The sequence below is a fragment of the Mytilus edulis genome, chromosome 4 (assembly GCF_963676685.1).
Source record: "Mytilus edulis chromosome 4, xbMytEdul2.2, whole genome shotgun sequence".
Lineage (NCBI taxonomy): Eukaryota > Metazoa > Mollusca > Bivalvia > Mytilida > Mytilidae > Mytilus > Mytilus edulis.
Window position 1 is genome coordinate 14,250,709 of NC_092347.1, and position 18,898 is coordinate 14,269,606.

General features: G+C 38.0%; 1 protein-coding gene across 1 annotated transcript; it reads right to left on the reverse strand.

Moving 5' to 3' along the window:
- Positions 1 to 878: 878 nt before the first annotated feature.
- LOC139521269 (spermidine/spermine N(1)-acetyltransferase-like protein 1) lies at positions 879 to 15,968 on the reverse strand. Its single transcript, XM_071314739.1, has 25 exons — positions 15,948 to 15,968; positions 14,525 to 14,551; positions 13,909 to 13,935; positions 13,359 to 13,385; positions 12,629 to 12,655; positions 12,277 to 12,303; positions 11,640 to 11,669; positions 11,465 to 11,493; positions 10,737 to 10,763; positions 10,034 to 10,062; positions 9,656 to 9,685; positions 9,015 to 9,043; positions 8,259 to 8,285; positions 7,509 to 7,538; positions 6,959 to 6,988; positions 6,578 to 6,607; positions 5,961 to 5,990; positions 5,499 to 5,528; positions 5,030 to 5,059; positions 4,306 to 4,335; positions 3,053 to 3,082; positions 2,612 to 2,638; positions 2,414 to 2,443; positions 1,507 to 1,536; positions 879 to 902 (listed from the first exon to the last, which is right to left on the reverse strand). The coding sequence occupies exons 1-25, from the start codon at positions 15,966 to 15,968 to the stop codon at positions 879 to 881; spliced, it is 708 nt and encodes a 235-aa protein (XP_071170840.1).
- Positions 15,969 to 18,898: the final 2,930 nt, after the last annotated feature.

Here is an 18,898-nt window from a genome sequence, read left to right on the forward strand (position 1 = left end):
CAGCACCTATACAAAGGCATACCATATATCATTGTTAATGTTCCCACAACACTAACTAATGAGATGTGCCAATGCCTATACAAAGGCATACCATATATCATTGTTAATGGTCCCTCAACACTACCCAATGAGATGTGCCTATGTCTATACAAAGGCATTCCATATATCATTGTTAATGGTCCCTCAACACTACCTTATGAGATTTACCAATGTCTTTACAAAGGTATACCATATATCATTGTTTATTGTCCCACAACACTACCTAATGAGATGTAGCAATGCCTATACAAAGGTATACCATATATCATTGTTAATTGTCCCATAACACTACCTAATGAGATGTGCCAATGCCAAACAAAGGCGTACCATATATCATTGTTAATGGTCCCTCAACACTACCTAATGAGATGTGCCAATGCTTATACAAAGGCATACCATGTATCATTGTTATTGGTCACTCAATACTACCTAATGACATGTGCCAATGCCTATATAAAGGCATGTCATATATCATTGTTAATGGTCCCTCAACACTACCTAATGAGATGTACCAATGCCTATACAAAGGTATACCATGTATCATTGTTAATGGTCCCTCAACACTACCTAATGAGATGTGCTAGCGCCTATACAAAGGCATACCATATATCATTGTTAATGGTCCCTCAACACTACCTAATGAGATGTACCAATGTCTATACAAAGGCATACGATGTATCATTGTTAATGGTCCCTCAACACTACCTAATGAGATGTGCTAGCGCCTATACAAAGGCATACCATATATCATTGTTAATGGTCTCTCAACACTACCTAATGAGATGTGCGAATGCCTATACAAAGGCATACCATATATCATTGTTAATGGTCCCTCAACACTACCTAATGAGATGTGCCAATGCCTATAAAAAGGCATACCATATATCATTGTTAATGGTACCTCAACACTACTTAATGAGATGTACCGATGCCTATACAAAGGCATACCATATATCATTGTTAATGGTCCTTCAACACTACCTAATGAGATGTGCCACTGCCTATATAAAGGCATACCATATATCATTGTTAATGGTCCCTAAATACTACTTAATGAGATGTGCCAATGTCTATACAAAGGCATACCATATATCATTGTTAATGGTCCATCAACACTACCTAATGAGATGTGCCACCGCCTATATAAAGGCATACCATATATCATTGTTAATGGTCCCTAAATACTACTTAATGAGATGTGCTAGCGCCTATACAAAGGCATACCATATATCATTGTTAATGGTCCGTCGACACTACCTAATTTGATGTGCTAGCGCGTATACAAAGGCATACCATATATCATTGTTAATGGTCCCTCAACACTACCTAATGAGATGTGCCAGCGGCTATACAAAGGCATACCATATATCATTGTTAATGGTCCCTCAACACTACCTAATGAGATGTGCCAGCGGCTATACAAAAGACAACATTAGACATACACAAAGGTCTTAACAGAAAACATACCTGAAAATCCTCAATCTGCAATGCCCCCTGCTAGAAAAAAAAAAGAAAAGACAACATTAGACATACACAAAGGTCTTAATAGAAAACATACCTGAATATCCTCAATCTGCGATGCGCCCTGCCAGAAAAAAAGAAAAGACAACATTAGACATACACAAAGGTCTTAACAGAAAACATACCTGAAAATCCTCAATCTGCGACGTGCCCTGCTAGAAAAAAAGAAAAGACAAAATTAGACATACACAAAGGTCTTAACAGAAAACATACCTGAAAATCCTCAATCTGCGTCACGCCCTGCAAAAAAAAAAAAAGGCCACACGACCTAAAGGAAAAAAAAGGAACCATTAAACAAACACAAAGGTCTTAACAGAAAACATACCTGCGAATCTCCAATCTGCGAAGCGCCCTGCTAGAAAAAAAGAAAAGACAACATTAGACATACACAAAGGTCTTAACAGAAAACATACCTGCGAATCACCAATCTGCGACGCGCCCTGACAGAAAAAAAGAAAAGACAACATTAGACATACACAAAGGTCTTAACAGAAAACATACATGCGATTCTCCAATCTGCGACACGCCCTGCTAGAAAAAACGAAAAGACAACATTAGACATACACAAAGGTCTTAACAGAAAACATACCTGCGAATCTCCAATCTGTGAGGCGCCCAGACAGAAAAAAAGAAAAGACAACATTAGACATACACAAAGGTCTTAACAGAAAACATACCTGCGAATCTCCAATCTGCGACGCGCCCTGCTAGAAAAAAAGAAAAGACAACATTAGACATACACAAAGGTCTTAACAGACAACATACCTGAAAATCCTCAATCTGCGACGCGCCCTGATAGAAAAAAAGAAAAGACAACATTAGACATACACAAAGGTCTTAACAGAAAACATACCTGCGAATCTCCGATCTGGGACGCGCCATGCTAGAAAAAAAGAAAATACAACATTAGACATACACAAAGGTCTTAACAGAAAACATACCTGAAAATCCTCAATCTGCGTCGCGCCCTGCAAAAAAAAAAGGCCACACGACCTTAAGGGAAAAAAAAGGAACCATTAGACATACACAAAGGTCTTAACAGAAAACATACCTGCGAATCTCCAATCTGCGTCGCGCCCTGCAAGAAAAAAAGAAAAGACAACATTAGACATACACAAAGGTCTTATCAGAAATCATACCTGAAAATCCTGAATCTGCGACACGCCCTGCTAGAAAAAAAGAAAAGACAACATTAGACATACACAAAGGTCTTAACAGAAAACATACCTGAAAATCCTCAATCTGCGACACTCCCTGCTAGAAAAAAAGAAAAGACAACATTAGACATACACAAAGGTCTTAACAGAAAACATACCTGAAAATCCTCAATCTGCGACGCGCCCTGCTAGAAAAAAAAGAAAAGACAACATTAGACATACACAAAGGTCTTAACAGAAAACATACCTGAAAATCCTCAATGTGCGACGCGCCCTGATAGAAAAAAAGAAAAGACAACATTAGACATACACAAAGGTCTTAACAGAAAACATACCTGCGAATCTCCAATCTGCGACGCGCCCTGCTAGAAAAAAAGAAATGACAACATTAGACTTACACAAAGGTCTTAACAGAAAACATACCTGCGATTCTCCAATCTGCGATGCGCCCTGCTAGAAAAAACGAAAAGACAACATTAGACATACACAAAGGTCTTAACAGAAAACATACCTGCTAATCTCCAATATGTGACGCGCCCTGACAGAAAAAAAAAAAAGACAACATTAGACATACACAAAGGTCTTGACAGAAAACATACCTGCGAATCTCCAATCTGCGACGCACCCTGCTAGAAAAAAAGAAAAGACAACATTAGACATACACAAAGGTCTTAACAGAAAACATACCTGAAAATCCTCAATCTGCGACACGCCCTGCTAGAAAAAAAGAAAAGACAACATTAGACATACACAAAGGTCTTAACGGAAAACATACCTGCGAATCTCCAATCTGCGACGCGCCCGGACAGAAAAAAAGAAAAGACAACATTAGACATACACAAAGGTCTTAACAGAAAACATACCTGAAAATCCTCAATCTGCAACGCGCCCTGCTAGAAAAAAAGAAAAGACAACATTAGACATACACAAAGGTCTTAACAGAAAACATACCTGCGAATCTCCAATCTGTGACGCGCCCTGCTAGAAAAAAAGAAAAGACAACATTAGACATACACAAAGGTCTTAACAGAAAACATACCTGAAAATCCTCAATCTGCGACAGCCCTGCTAGAAAAAAAGAAAAGACAACATTAGACATACACAAAGGTCTTAACAGAAAACATACCTGAAAATCCTCAATCTCCGTCGCACCCTGCAAAAAAAAAAGGCCACACGACCTAAAGGAAAAAAAAAGGAACCATTAGACATACACAAAGGTCTTAACAGAAAACATACCTGCGAATCTCCAATCTGCGACGCGCCCTGCTAGAAAAAAAGAAAAGACAACATTAGACATACACAAAGGTCTTAACAGAAACATACCTGAAAATCCTCAATCTGCGACACGCCCTGCTAGAAAAAAAGAAAAGACAGCATTAGACATACACAAAGGTCTTAACAGAAAACATACCTGCGAATCTCCAATCTGCGACGCGCCCTGCTAGAAAAAACGAAAAGACAACATTAGACATACACAAAGGTCTTAATAGAAAACATACCTGAAAATCCTCAATCTGTGACGCGCCCTGCTAAAAACAAAAGAAAAGACAACATTAGACATACACAAAGGTCTTAACAGAAAACATACCTGCGATTCTCCAATCTGCAATGTGCCCTGCTAGAAAAAACGAAAAGACAACATTAGACATACACAAAGGTCTTAACAGAAAACATACCTGAAAATCCTCAATCTGCAACGCGCCCTGCTAGAAAAAAAGAAAAGACAACATTAGACATACACAAAGGTCTTAACAGAAAACATACCTGCGAATCTCCAATCTGTGACGCGCCCTGCTAGAAAAAAAGAAAAGACAACATTAGACATACACAAAGGTCTTAACAGAAAACATACCTGAAAATCCTCAATCTGCGACAGCCCTGCTAGAAAAAAAGAAAAGACAACATTAGACATACACAAAGGTCTTAACAGAAAACATACCTGAAAATCCTCAATCTCCGTCGCACCCTGCAAAAAAAAAAGGCCACACGACCTAAAGGAAAAAAAAAGGAACCATTAGACATACACAAAGGTCTTAACAGAAAACATACCTGCGAATCTCCAATCTGCGACGCGCCCTGCTAGAAAAAAAGAAAAGACAACATTAGACATACACAAAGGTCTTAACAGAAACATACCTGAAAATCCTCAATCTGCGACACGCCCTGCTAGAAAAAAAGAAAAGACAGCATTAGACATACACAAAGGTCTTAACAGAAAACATACCTGCGAATCTCCAATCTGCGACGCGCCCTGCTAGAAAAAACGAAAAGACAACATTAGACATACACAAAGGTCTTAATAGAAAACATACCTGAAAATCCTCAATCTGTGACGCGCCCTGCTAAAAACAAAAGAAAAGACAACATTAGACATACACAAAGGTCTTAACAGAAAACATACCTGCGATTCTCCAATCTGCAATGTGCCCTGCTAGAAAAAACGAAAAGACAACATTAGACATACACAAAGGTCTTAACAGAAAACATACCTGCTAATCTCCAATCTGCGACGCGCCCTGACAGAAAAAAAGAAAAGACAACATTAGACATACACAAAGATCTTAACAGAAAACATACCTGCGATTCTCCAATATGCGACGCGCCCTGCTAGAAAAAAAGAAAAGACAACATTAGACATACACAAAGGTCTTAAGAGAAAACAAAACTGAAAATCCTCAATTTGCGTCGCGCCTTGCAAAAAAAAAAAAGGCCACACGACTTAAAGAAAAAAAAAGAAAAGACAACATTAGACATACACAAAGATCTTAACAGAAAACATACCTGCGATTCTCCAATATGCGACGCGCCCTGCTAGAAAAAAAGAAAAGACAACATTAGACATACACAAAGGTCTTAAGAGAAAACAAAACTGAAAATCCTCAATTTGCGTCGCGCCTTGCAAAAAAAAAAAAGGCCACACGACTTAAAGAAAAAAAAAGGAACCATTAGACATACACAAAGGTTTTAACAGAAAACATACCTGCGAATCTCCAATCTGTAACGCGCCCTGCTAGAAAAAAAGAAAAGACAACATTAGACATACACAAAGGTCTTAACAGAAAACATACCTGAAAATCCTCAATCTGCGACGTCCTGCTAGAAAAAAAAGAAAAGACAACATTACACATACACAAAGGTCTTAACAGAAAACATACCTGAAAATCCTCAATCTGCGACGTGCCCTGCTAGAAAAAAAGAAAAGACAACATTAGACATACACAAAGGTCTTAACAGAAAACATACCTGCGATTCTCCAATCTGCGACGCACCCTGCTAGAAAAAAAGAAAAGACAACATTAGACATACACAAAGGTCTTTACAGAAAACATACCTGAAAATCCTCAATCTGCGACGCCACCTGCTAGAAAAAAAGAAAAGACAACATTAGACATACACAAAGGTCTTAACAGAAAACATACCTGCGAATCTCCAATCTGCGACACGCCCTGACAGAAAAAAAGAAAAGACAACATTAGACATACACAAAGGTCTTAACAGAAAACATACCTGAAAATCCTCAATCTGCGACGCGCCCTGCTAGAAAAAAAGAAAAGACAACATTAGACATACACAAAGGTCTTAACAGAAAACATACCTGAAAATCCTCAATCTGCGACATTCCCTGCTAGAAAAAAAGAAAGGACAACATTAGACATACACAAAGGTCTTAACAGAAAACATACCTGAAAATCCTCAATCTGCGACGCGCCCTGCTAGAAAAAAAAGAAAAGACAACATTAGACATACACAAAGGTCTTAACAGAAAACATACCTGCGAATCTCCAATCTGCGACGCGCCCTGCTAGAAAAAAAGAAAAGACAACATTAGACATACACAAAGGTCTTAACAGAAAACATACCTGAAAATCCTCAATCTGCGATGCGCCCTGCTAGAAATAAAGAAAAGACAACATTAGACATACACAAAGGTCTTAACAGAAAACATACCTGAAAATACACAATCTGTGACGCGCCCTGCTAGAAAAAAAGAAAAGACAACATTAGACATACACAAAGGTCTTAAAGGAAAACATACCTGAAAATCCTCAATCTGCGACACGCCCTGCTAGAAAAAAAGAAAAGACAACATTAGACATACACAAAGGTCTTAACAGAAAACATACCTGAAAATCCTCAATCTGGGTTGCGCCCTGCAAAAAACAAAAAGGCCACACGACCTAAAGGAAAAAAAAAAGGAACCATTAGACATACACAAAGGTCTTAATTAACAGAAAACATACCTGTGATTCTTCAATCTGCGACGTGCCCTGCTAGAAAAAAAGAAAACAGAACATCATACATACACAAAGGTCTTAACGGAAAACATACCTGCGAATCTCCAATCTGCGACGCGCCCTGACAGAAAAAAAGAAAAGACAACATTAGACATACACAAAGGTCTTAACAGAAAACATACCTGAAAATCCTCAATCTGCAACGTCCTGCTAGAAAAAAAGAAAAGACAACATTAGACATACACAAAGGTCTTAACAGAAAACATACCTGAAAATCCTCAATCTGCGTCATGCCCTGCAAAAAAAAAAAAAGGCCACACGACCTAAAGGAAAAAAAAGGAACCATTAAACATACACAAAGGTCTTAACAGAAAACATACCTGCGATTCTTCAATCTGCGACGCGCCCTGCTAGAAAAAAAGAGAAGACAACATTAGACATACACAAAGGTCTTAACAGAAAACATACCTGAAAATCCTCATTCTGCGATGCGCCCTGCTAGAAAAAAAGAAAAGACAACATTAGACATTCACAAAGGTCTTAACAGAAAACATACCTGCGATTCTCCAATCTGCGACGCGCCATGCTAGAAAAAAAGAAAAGACAACGTTAGACATACACAAAAGTCTTAACAGAAAACATACCTGAAAATCCTCAATCTGCGTCGCGCCCTGCAAAAAACAAAAAGGCCACACGACCTAAAGGAAAAAAAAGGAACCATTAGACATACACAAAGGTCTTAACAGAAAACATACCTGCGATTCTTCAATCTGCGACGCGCCCTGCTAGAAAAAAAGAAAGACAACGTTAGACATACACAAAGGTCTTAACAGAAAACATACCTGCGATTCTCCAATCTGCGACGCGCCCTGCTAGAAAAAAAGAAAAGACAACATTAGACATACACAAAGGTCTTAACAGAAAACATACCTGTGATTCTCCAATCTGCGACGCGCCCTGCTAGAAAAAAAGAAAAGACAACATTAGACATACACAAAAGTCTTAACAGAAAACATACCTGAAAATCCTCAATCTGCAACGCGCCCTGCTAGAAAAAAAGAATAGACAACATTAGACATACACAAAGGTCTTAACAGAAAAGATACCTGCGAATCTCCAATCTGCAACGTGCCCTGACAGAAAAAAAGAAAAGACAACATTAGACATACACAAAGGTCTTAACAGAAAACATACCTGAAAATCCTCAATCTGCGTCGCGCCCTGCATAAAAAAAAAAGGCCACATGACCTAAAGGAAAAAAAAAGGAACCATTAGACATACACAAAGGTCTTAACAGAAAACATACCTGCGATTCTCCAATCTGCCACGCGCCCTGTTAGAAAAAAAGAAAAGACAACATTAGACATACACAAAGGTCTTAACAGAAAACATACCTGAAAATCCTTAATCTGTGACGCGCCCTGCTAGAAAAAAAGAAAAGACAACATTAGACATACACAAAGGTCTTAACAGAAAACATACCTGAAAATCCTCAATCTGCGATGCGCCCTGCTAGAAAAAAAAAAGAAAGACAACATTAGACATACACAAAGGTCTTAACAGAAAACATACCTGAAAATCCTCAATCTGCGTCGCGCCCTGCAAAATAAAAAAAGGCCACATGACCTAAAGGAAAAAAAAAGGAACCATTAGACATACACAAAGGTCTTAACAGAAAACATACCTGCGAATCTCCAATCTTTCACGCGCCCTGCTAGAAAAAAAGAAAAGACAACATTAGACATACACAAAGGTCTTAACAGAAAACATACCTGCGAATCTCCAATCTGCGACGTGCCCTGCTAGAAAAAAAGAAAAGACAACATTAGACATACACAAAGGTCTTAACAGAATAAAAACATACCTGAAAATCCTCAATCTGCGACGCGCCCTGCTAGAAAAAAAGAAAAGACAACATTAGACATACACAAAGGTCTTAACAGAAAACATACCTGAAAATCCTCAATCTACGTCGCGCCCTGCAAAAAAAAAAGGCCACACGACCTAAAGGAAAAAAAAAGGAACCATTCGACATACACAAAGGTCTTAACAGAAAACATACCTGCGAATCTCCAATCTGTGATGGCCCTGCTAGAAAAAAAGAAAAGACAACATTAGACATACACAAAGGTCTTAACAGAAAACATACCTGCGAATCTCCAATCTGCGTCGCACCCTGACAGAAAAAAAGAAAAGACAACATTAGACATACACAAAGGTCTTAACAGAAAACATACCTGAAAATCCTCAATCTGCGACGTGCCCTGCTAGAAAAAAAGAAAAGACAACATTAGACATACACAAAGGTCTTAACAGAAAACATACCTGCGAATCTCCAATCTGCGACGCGCCCTGCTAGAAAAAAAGAAAATACAACATTAGACATACACAAAGGTCTTAACAGAAAACATACCTGAAAATCCTTAATCTGCGACGCGCCCTGCTAGAAAAAAAGAAAAGACAACATTAGACATACACAAAGGTCTTAACAGAAAACATACCTGAAAATCCTCAATCTGCGATGCGCCCTGCTAGAAAAAAAAAAGAAAGACAACATTAGACATACACAAAGGTCTTAACAGAAAACATACCTGAAAATCCTCAATCTGCGTCGCGCCCTGCAAAATAAAAAAAGGCCACATGACCTAAAGGAAAAAAAAAGGAACCATTAGACATACACAAAGGTCTTAACAGAAAACATACCTGCGAATCTCCAATCTTTCACGCGCCCTGCTAGAAAAAAAGAAAAGACAACATTAGACATACACAAAGGTCTTAACAGAAAACATACCTGCGAATCTCCAATCTGCGACGTGCCCTGCTAGAAAAAAAGAAAAGACAACATTAGACATACACAAAGGTCTTAACAGAATAAAAACATACCTGAAAATCCTCAATCTGCGACGCGCCCTGCTAGAAAAAAAGAAAAGACAACATTAGACATACACAAAGGTCTTAACAGAAAACATACCTGAAAATCCTCAATCTACGTCGCGCCCTGCAAAAAAAAAAGGCCACACGACCTAAAGGAAAAAAAAAGGAACCATTCGACATACACAAAGGTCTTAACAGAAAACATACCTGCGAATCTCCAATCTGTGATGGCCCTGCTAGAAAAAAAGAAAAGACAACATTAGACATACACAAAGGTCTTAACAGAAAACATACCTGCGAATCTCCAATCTGCGTCGCACCCTGACAGAAAAAAAGAAAAGACAACATTAGACATACACAAAGGTCTTAACAGAAAACATACCTGAAAATCCTCAATCTGCGACGTGCCCTGCTAGAAAAAAAGAAAAGACAACATTAGACATACACAAAGGTCTTAACAGAAAACATACCTGCGAATCTCCAATCTGCGACGCGCCCTGCTAGAAAAAAAGAAAATACAACATTAGACATACACAAAGGTCTTAACAGAAAACATACCTGCGAATCTCCAATCTGCGACGCGCCCTGACAGAAAAAAAGAAAAGACAACATTAGACATACACAAAGGTCTTAACAGAAAACATACCTGAAAATCCTCAATCTGCAATGCGCCCTGCTAGAAAAATAGAAAAGACAACATTAGACATACACAAAGGTCTTAACAGAAAACATACCTGAAAATCCTCAATCTGTGACGCGCCCTGCTAGAAAAAAAGAAAAGACAACATTAGACATACACAAAGGTCTTAACAGAAAACATACCTGAAAATCCTCAATCTGTGACGCGCCCTGCTAGAAAAAAAGAAAAGACAACATTAGACATACACAAAGGTCTTAACAGAAAACATACCTGCGAATCTCCAATCTGCGACACGCCCTGACAGAAAAAAGAAAAGACAACATTAGACATACACAAAGGTCTTAACAGAAAACATACCTGCGATTCTCCAATCTGCGACGCGCCCTGCTAGAAAAAAAGAAAAGACAACATTAGACATACACAAAGGTCTTAACAGAAAACATACCTGCGATTCTCCAATCTGCGACGCGCCCTGCTAGAAAAAAAGAAAAGACAACATTAGACATACACAAAAGTCTTAACAGAAAACATACCTGAAAATCCTCAATCTGCAACGCGCCCTGCTAGAAAAAAAGAATAGACAACATTAGACATACACAAAGGTCTTAACAGAAAAGATACCTGCGAATCTCCAATCTGCGACGTGCCCTGACAGAAAAAAAGAAAAGACAACATTAGACATACACAAAGGTCTTAACAGAAAACATACCTGAAAATCCTTAATCTGCGACGCGCCCTGCTAGAAAAAAAGAAAACACAACATTAGACATACACAAAGGTCTTAACAGAAAACATACCTGAAAATCCTCAATCTGCGACGCGCCCTGCTAGAAAAAAAAAAAAAAGACAACATTAGACATACACAAAGGTCTTAACAGAAAACATACCTGAAAATCCTCAATCTGCGTCGCGCCCTGCATAAAAAAAAAGGCCACATGACCTAAAGGAAAAAAAAAGGAACCATTAGACATGCACAAAGGTCTTAACAGAAAACATACCTGCGAATCTCCAATCTGTGATGGCCCTGCTAGAAAAAAAGAAAAGACAACATTAGACATACACAAAAGTCTTAACAGAAAACATACCTGCGAATCTCCAATCTGCGTCGCACCCTGACAGAAAAAAAGAAAAGACAACATTAGACATACACAAAGGTCTTAACAGAAAACATACCTGAAATTCCTCAATCTGCGACGTGCCCTGCTAGAAAAAAAGAAAAGACAACATTAGACATACACAAAGGTCTTAACAGAAAACATACCTGCGAATCTCCAATCTGCGACGCGCCCTGCTAGAAAAAAAGAAAATACAACATTAGACATACACAAAGGTCTTAACAGAAAACATACCTGCGAATCTCCAATCTGCGACGCGCCCTGACAGAAAAAAAGAAAAGACAACATTAGACATACACAAAGGTCTTAACAGAAAACATACCTGAAAATCCTCAATCTGCGATGCGCCCTGCTAGAAAAAAAAAGAAAGACAACATTAGACATACACAAAGGTCTTAACAGAAAACATACCTGAAAATCCTCAATCTGCGTCGCGCCCTGCAAAAAAAAAAAGGCCACACGACCTAAAGGGAAAAAAAAGGAACCATTAGACATACACAAAGGTCTTAACAGAAAACATACCTGAAAATCCTCAATCTGCGTCCCGCCCTGCCAGAAAAAAGAAAAGACAACATTTGACATACACAAAGGTCTTAACAGAAAACATACCTAAATCCTCAATCTGCGTTGCGCCCTGCTAGAAAAAAAGAAAAGACAACATTAGACATACACAAAAGTCTTAACAGAAAACATACCTGCAAATCTTCAATCTGCGTCACACCCTGCCAGAAAAAAAGAAAAGACAACATTAGACATACACAAAGGTCTTAACAGAAAACATACCTGAAAATCCTCAATCTGGGACGCCCCCTGCTAGAAAAAAAGAAAAGACAACATTAGACATACACAAAGGTCTTAACAGAAAACATACCTGAAAATCCTCAATCTGCGACGCGCCCTGCTAGAAAAAAAGAAAATACAACATTAGACATACACAAAGGTCTTAACAGAAAACATACCTGAAAATCCTCAATCTGTGACGCGCCCTGCTAGAAAAAAAGAAAAGACAACATTAGACATACACAAAGGTCTTAACAGAAACCATACCTGCGAATCTCCAATCTGCGACACGCCCTGACAGAAAAAAGAAAAGACAACATTAGACATACACAAAGGTCTTAACAGAAAACATACCTGCGATTCTCCAATCTGCGACGCGCCCTGCTAGAAAAAAAGAAAAGACAACATTAGACATACACAAAGGTCTTAACAGAAAACATACCTGCGATTCTCCAATCTGCGACGCGCCCTGCTAGAAAAAAAGAAAAGACAACATTAGACATACACAAAAGTCTTAACAGAAAACATACCTGAAAATCCTCAATCTGCAACGCGCCCTGCTAGAAAAAAAGAATAGACAACATTAGACATACACAAAGGTCTTAACAGAAAAGATACCTGCGAATCTCCAATCTGCGACGTGCCCTGACAGAAAAAAAGAAAAGACAACATTAGACATACACAAAGGTCTTAACAGAAAACATACCTGAAAATCCTTAATCTGCGACGCGCCCTGCTAGAAAAAAAGAAAACACAACATTAGACATACACAAAGGTCTTAACAGAAAACATACCTGAAAATCCTCAATCTGCGACGCGCCCTGCTAGAAAAAAAAAAAAAAAGACAACATTAGACATACACAAAGGTCTTAACAGAAAACATACCTGAAAATCCTCAATCTGCGTCGCGCCCTGCATAAAAAAAAAAGGCCACATGACCTAAAGGGAAAAAAAAGGAACCATTAGACATACACAAAGGTTTTAACAGAAAACATACCTGCGATTCTCCAATCTGCCACGCGCCCTGTTAGAAAAAAAGAAAAGACAACATTAGACATACACAAAGGTCTTAACAGAAAACATACTTGAAAATCCTTAATCTGCGACGCGCCCTGCTAGAAAAAAAGAAAAGACAACATTAGACATACACAAAGGTCTTAACAGAAAACATACCTGAAAATCCTCAATCTGCGATGCGCCCTGCTAGAAAAAAAAAAGAAAGACAACATTAGACATACACAAAGGTCTTAACAGAAAACATACCTGAAAATCCTCAATCTGCGTCGCGCCCTGCAAAAAAAAAAAGGCCACACGACCTAAAGGGAAAAAAAAGGAACCATTAGACATACACAAAGGTCTTAACAGAAAACATACCTGAAAATCCTCAATCTGCGTCCCGCCCTGCCAGAAAAAAGAAAAGACAACATTTGACATACACAAAGGTCTTAACAGAAAACATACCTAAATCCTCAATCTGCGTTGCGCCCTGCTAGAAAAAAAGAAAAGACAACATTAGACATACACAAAAGTCTTAACAGAAAACATACCTGCAAATCTTCAATCTGCGTCACACCCTGCCAGAAAAAAAGAAAAGACAACATTAGACATACACAAAGGTCTTAACAGAAAACATACCTGAAAATCCTCAATCTGGGACGCCCCCTGCTAGAAAAAAAGAAAAGACAACATTAGACATACACAAAGGTCTTAACAGAAAACATACCTGAAAATCCTCAATCTGCGACGCGCCCTGCTAGAAAAAAAGAAAAGACAACATTAGACATACACAAAGGTCTTAACAGAAAACATACCTGCGAATCTCCAATCTGCGACGCGCCCTGCTAGAAAAAAAGAAAAGACAACATTAGACATACACAAAGGTCTTAACAGAAAACATACCTGAAAATCCTCAATCTGCAATGCGCCCTGCTAGAAAAATAGAAAAGACAACATTAGACATACACAAAGGTCTTAACAGAAAACATACCTGAAAATCCTCAATCTGTGACGCGCCCTGCTAGAAAAAAAGAAAAGACAACATTAGACATACACAAAGGTCTTAACAGAAAACATACCTGAAAATCCTCAATCTGTGACGCGCCCTGCTAGAAAAAAAGAAAAGACAACATTAGACATACACAAAGGTCTTAACAGAAAACATACCTGCGAATCTCCAATCTGCGACACGCCCTGACAGAAAAAAGAAAAGACAACATTAGACATACACAAAGGTCTTAACAGAAAACATACCTTAAAATCCTCAATCCGCGTCGCGCCCTGCAAAAAAAAAAAGGCCACACGACCTAAAGGAAAAAAAAAGGAACCATTAGACATACACAAAGGTCTTAACAGAAAACATACCTGAAAATCCTCAATCTGCGTCGCGCCCTGCCAGAAAAAAAGAAAAGACAACATTTGACATACACAAAGGTCTTAACAGAAAACATACCTAAATCCTCAATCTGCGTAGCGCCCTGCTAGAAAAAAAGAAAATACAACATTAGACATACACAAAGGTCCTAACAGAAAACATACCTGTGAATCTTCAATCTGCGTCGCATCATGCCAGAAAAAAAGAAAAGACAACATTAGACATACACAAAGGTCTTAACAGAAAACATACCTGCGAATCTTCAATCTGCGTCGCGCCCTGCCAGAAAAAAAAGAAAAGACAACATTAGACATACACAAAGGTCTTAACAGAAAACATACCTCAATCCTCAATCTGCGTCGCGCCCTGCTAGAAAAAAAGAAAAGACAACATTAGACATACACAAAGGTCTTAACAGAAAACATACCTGAAAATCCTCAATCTGCGTCGCGCCCTGCCAGAAAAAAAGAAAAGACAACATTTGACATACACAAAGGTCTTAACAGAAAACATACCTAAATCCTCAATCTGCGTAGCGCCCTGCTAGAAAAAAAGAAAAGACAACATTAGACATACACAAAGGTCCTAACAGAAAACATACCTGTGAATCTTCAATCTGCGTCGCATCATGCCAGAAAAAAAGAAAAGACAACATTAGACATACACAAAGGTCTTAACAGAAAACATACCTGCGAATCTTCAATCTGCGTCGCGCCCTGCCAGAAAAAAAAGAAAAGACAACATTAGACATACACAAAGGTCTTAACAGAAAACATACCTCAATCCTCAATCTGCGTCGCGCCCTGCTAGAAAAAAAGAAAAGACAACATTAGACATACACAAAGGTCTTAACAGAAAACATACCTGCGAATCTTCAATCTGCGTCGCGCCCTGCCAGAAAAAAAGAAAAGACAACATTAGACATACACAAAGGTCCTAACGGAAAACATACCTGCGAATCTTCAATCTGCGTCGCGCCCTGCCAGAAAAAAAGAAATGACAACATTAAACATACACAAAGGTCTTAAGAGAAAACATACCTGAAAATCCTCAATCTGCATCGCGCCCTGCCAGAAAAAAAGAAAAGACAACATTAGACATACACAAAGGTCTTAACAGAAAAGATACCTGAAAATCCTCAATCTGCGTCACGCCCTGTTAGAAAAAAGAAAAGGCAACATTAGACATACACAAAGGCCTTAACAGAAAACATACCTGTGAATCTTCGATCTTCATCGCGCCCTGCCAGAAAAAAAGAAAAGACAACATTAAACATACACAAAGGTCTTAACAGAAAACATACCTGAAAATCCTCAATCTGCGTCGCGCCCTGCTAGAAAAAAAGAAAAGACAACATTAGACATACACAAAGGTCTTAACAGAAAACATACCTGAAAATCCTCAATCTGCGTCGTGCCCTGTTAGAAAAAAGAAAAGGCGACATTAGACATACACAAAGGCCTTCACAGAAAACATACCTGTGAATCTTCGATCTGCATCGCGCCCTGCCAGATAAAAAGAAAAGACAACATTAGACATACACAAAGGTCTTAATAGAAAACATACCTAAAAATCCTCAATTTGCGTCCCGCCCTGCTAGAAAAAAAGAAAAGGCGACATTAGACATACACAAAGGTCTTAACAGAAAACATACCTGAAAATCCTCAATCTGCGTCCCGCCCTGCTAGAAAAAAAGAAAAGGCGACATTAGACATACACAAAGAAAGATTTGTCTTAAGATATATCTTCGGACAAATTATAGGATAGCCCTAAGACTGTCTTATGATACATCTTAGACTGTCCATCGAATGTATCTTTTAAGACAATCTTAAGATAATCTTAAAGTCATATGAAACCTCAAATTAAAAAAAAGTGATGCATATCTTTTTTATAGCAAAATTATTGTATACGGAAAGGGTCAAAGTAAAAAGAGGTGCATAAGCTATAAAACAAAGCTTATGCTGCTTTGTAGCATAAGCTATATTTGACGTCCCAAAAGGGTCAATAAATATTTTCTGGTTATGCTGCATTTTTATCGCATATGCTATATCACAAACATTGACTATGCTATATTTTCAAATTGTAGCATACTAGTATGCTGTACTATTTCAAACACATCATCAAAGGGTCAAAACTCGAAATTCGCATAGGCTGTATAATTTATATATCTAATACTGTTAGGAGTGTTTAACGAATCTAGTCAATAAACTCATCATAGATACCAGGAATAAAATTTTATATTTACGCCAGACGCGCGTTTCGTCTACAAAAGACTCATCAGTGACGCTCGAATCAAAAATGTTTAAAAGGCCAAATAAAGACATTATAAAGTACGAAGTTGAAGAGCATTGAAGACCAACAATTCCTAAAACTTTTGCATAGTCATCACTAAAGTCTCCGCCCTTTTTTATCAGTACTTATAGAAATGAAATGTATAATGCGATCATTTGAAAAAACAAGTTTTAATGATCAAGTTCGAGTTTATTGAAAAAAAATCATTTTTTAATATTATTACAGTTTATATATTCATATGTTTTGCCTGGTATATTAATGGATTTTATCACAAGTTTAAAACAAGTTGACTGGAAACGCGTCACACATGACATATATCATCTTTGTCTCGGGTGATGTCTTAATCATGTACCCAGCAGAGACTTCTCGCTAACAAATATTCACATGGACGTTCCTGCAGTATCATTAAGTAAATGTTCAGATCAATAGGTTTAAGTATAGTTTTGAATGCTTCTTAAGTAATTTCGTAGCTGGTTGTACATTGGTAAGCGTTGACCGCGCTTCATAGAAGATGTATTTCGGTCAACCCTATGAATTTACAGAAAGAAGCATTCAATTCTTAAATAAAATAATCCTTGAACTTTTGGCTAAGGCCGAAACACGAAAAAATATGCCAGTGACAAAAAGTACGTACATGCAGCAGGAGAATTTGATTTCAGCTTTAAAGTGGGACTAAGTTCATAATTTAATAAAACATTTTTTTAAAGTTTTAAAAATATTCACTGGCTATATAGTTCTTAATTTCAAAGAAATATAGGAAAGAGTCTTAATGGGCTATTCCTTAATTCTAGAAAAATTGCATCCAGGAAAGTAGTAGGGACGGATCAGTTTGATGCACCCCAAAAACGCGTGGCGCTGTGGCGCATCCAAATATGGTCAAACCCCGCCTCCGGAAGTGACGTCACGGGTGAATGGTTAAACAATGAATCACGCATAGAGACGCTGGAAGTCCTAATAAGGCCATGACGCTCGTACCCTATGACTCATACCATACCAACTTACCTAATTTGGTGATGTGCCATGATTCATTCCAGGAATGACAAAAGACGAGCCAGCCTCCTATAACGAGTATTTTTCTGTTCGTTATGATGTTTTATGCAACCCCAAAAACGCAAGGCGCTAAGGCGCTGACGTCATATGAACAGTATGACTCACGTAGATCTTTGCCAATTCTATTAGGGGTATATATCAAAACGGAAGCACCAGATGTCGGATTATGACTCTTGGACCACCATATGATGAATTCCATATATGGAAAGCGACCACAATACCCTATGACCATATATGGAAATTATGACCAAATTTGGTAAGAACCTTATTTTCACTCAAAATAAACATACATGACCATATATGGAAATGATGACCAAATTTGGTAGAAACCTTATTTCCGTTGAAAAATCAAAATAAAATACATGACCATATATGGAAACCGACAAGATACCCTATGATCATATATGGAAATGATGACCAAAGGAGTAGGTCCGGTAAGGACCGATTTTGGCCTCAAATTTCAGGTTCTTCTGACGAAAGATTTCGACAACTTTTTAAACACTTAAGTGTCTATTTTATTTGAATTAATTAGTTTATGTGAAAGATTTGAACAGATTTAGTCATTAAAAAGTAGCCGATTCAAGCTCAAATATGAAAAATCTACCTAATATGCCGAAAAATGTCACTTTTCAGATGGTTTTTGGTAAAAATGAAAGTGGCCGCATCCGTGTTCATCCTCAACCTTTATATATGTTACGTATTATCATAAAATACAACTTACATTTCAATATTAAGGATGAACACGAATGCGGCGACTTTCGTTTTACACGAAAACCGTCTAAAATTTAACTAAAATGCTAGAATTATGAGGATTTCAGTAATTT

Coding starts and splice junctions, on each gene's coding strand:
- LOC139521269 (XM_071314739.1), bottom strand. CDS start 15,968: ATGAAGATCGAAGATTCACAG. Junction 6,989..7,508: donor CGCAGATTGGAGAATCGCAG/GTATGTTTTCTG, acceptor CTTTTTTTCTAG/CAGGGCACGTCGCAGATTGA. Junction 2,444..2,611: donor CGCAGATTGGAGATTCGCAG/GTATGTTTTCTG, acceptor CTTTTTTTCTAG/CATGGCGCGTCCCAGATCGG.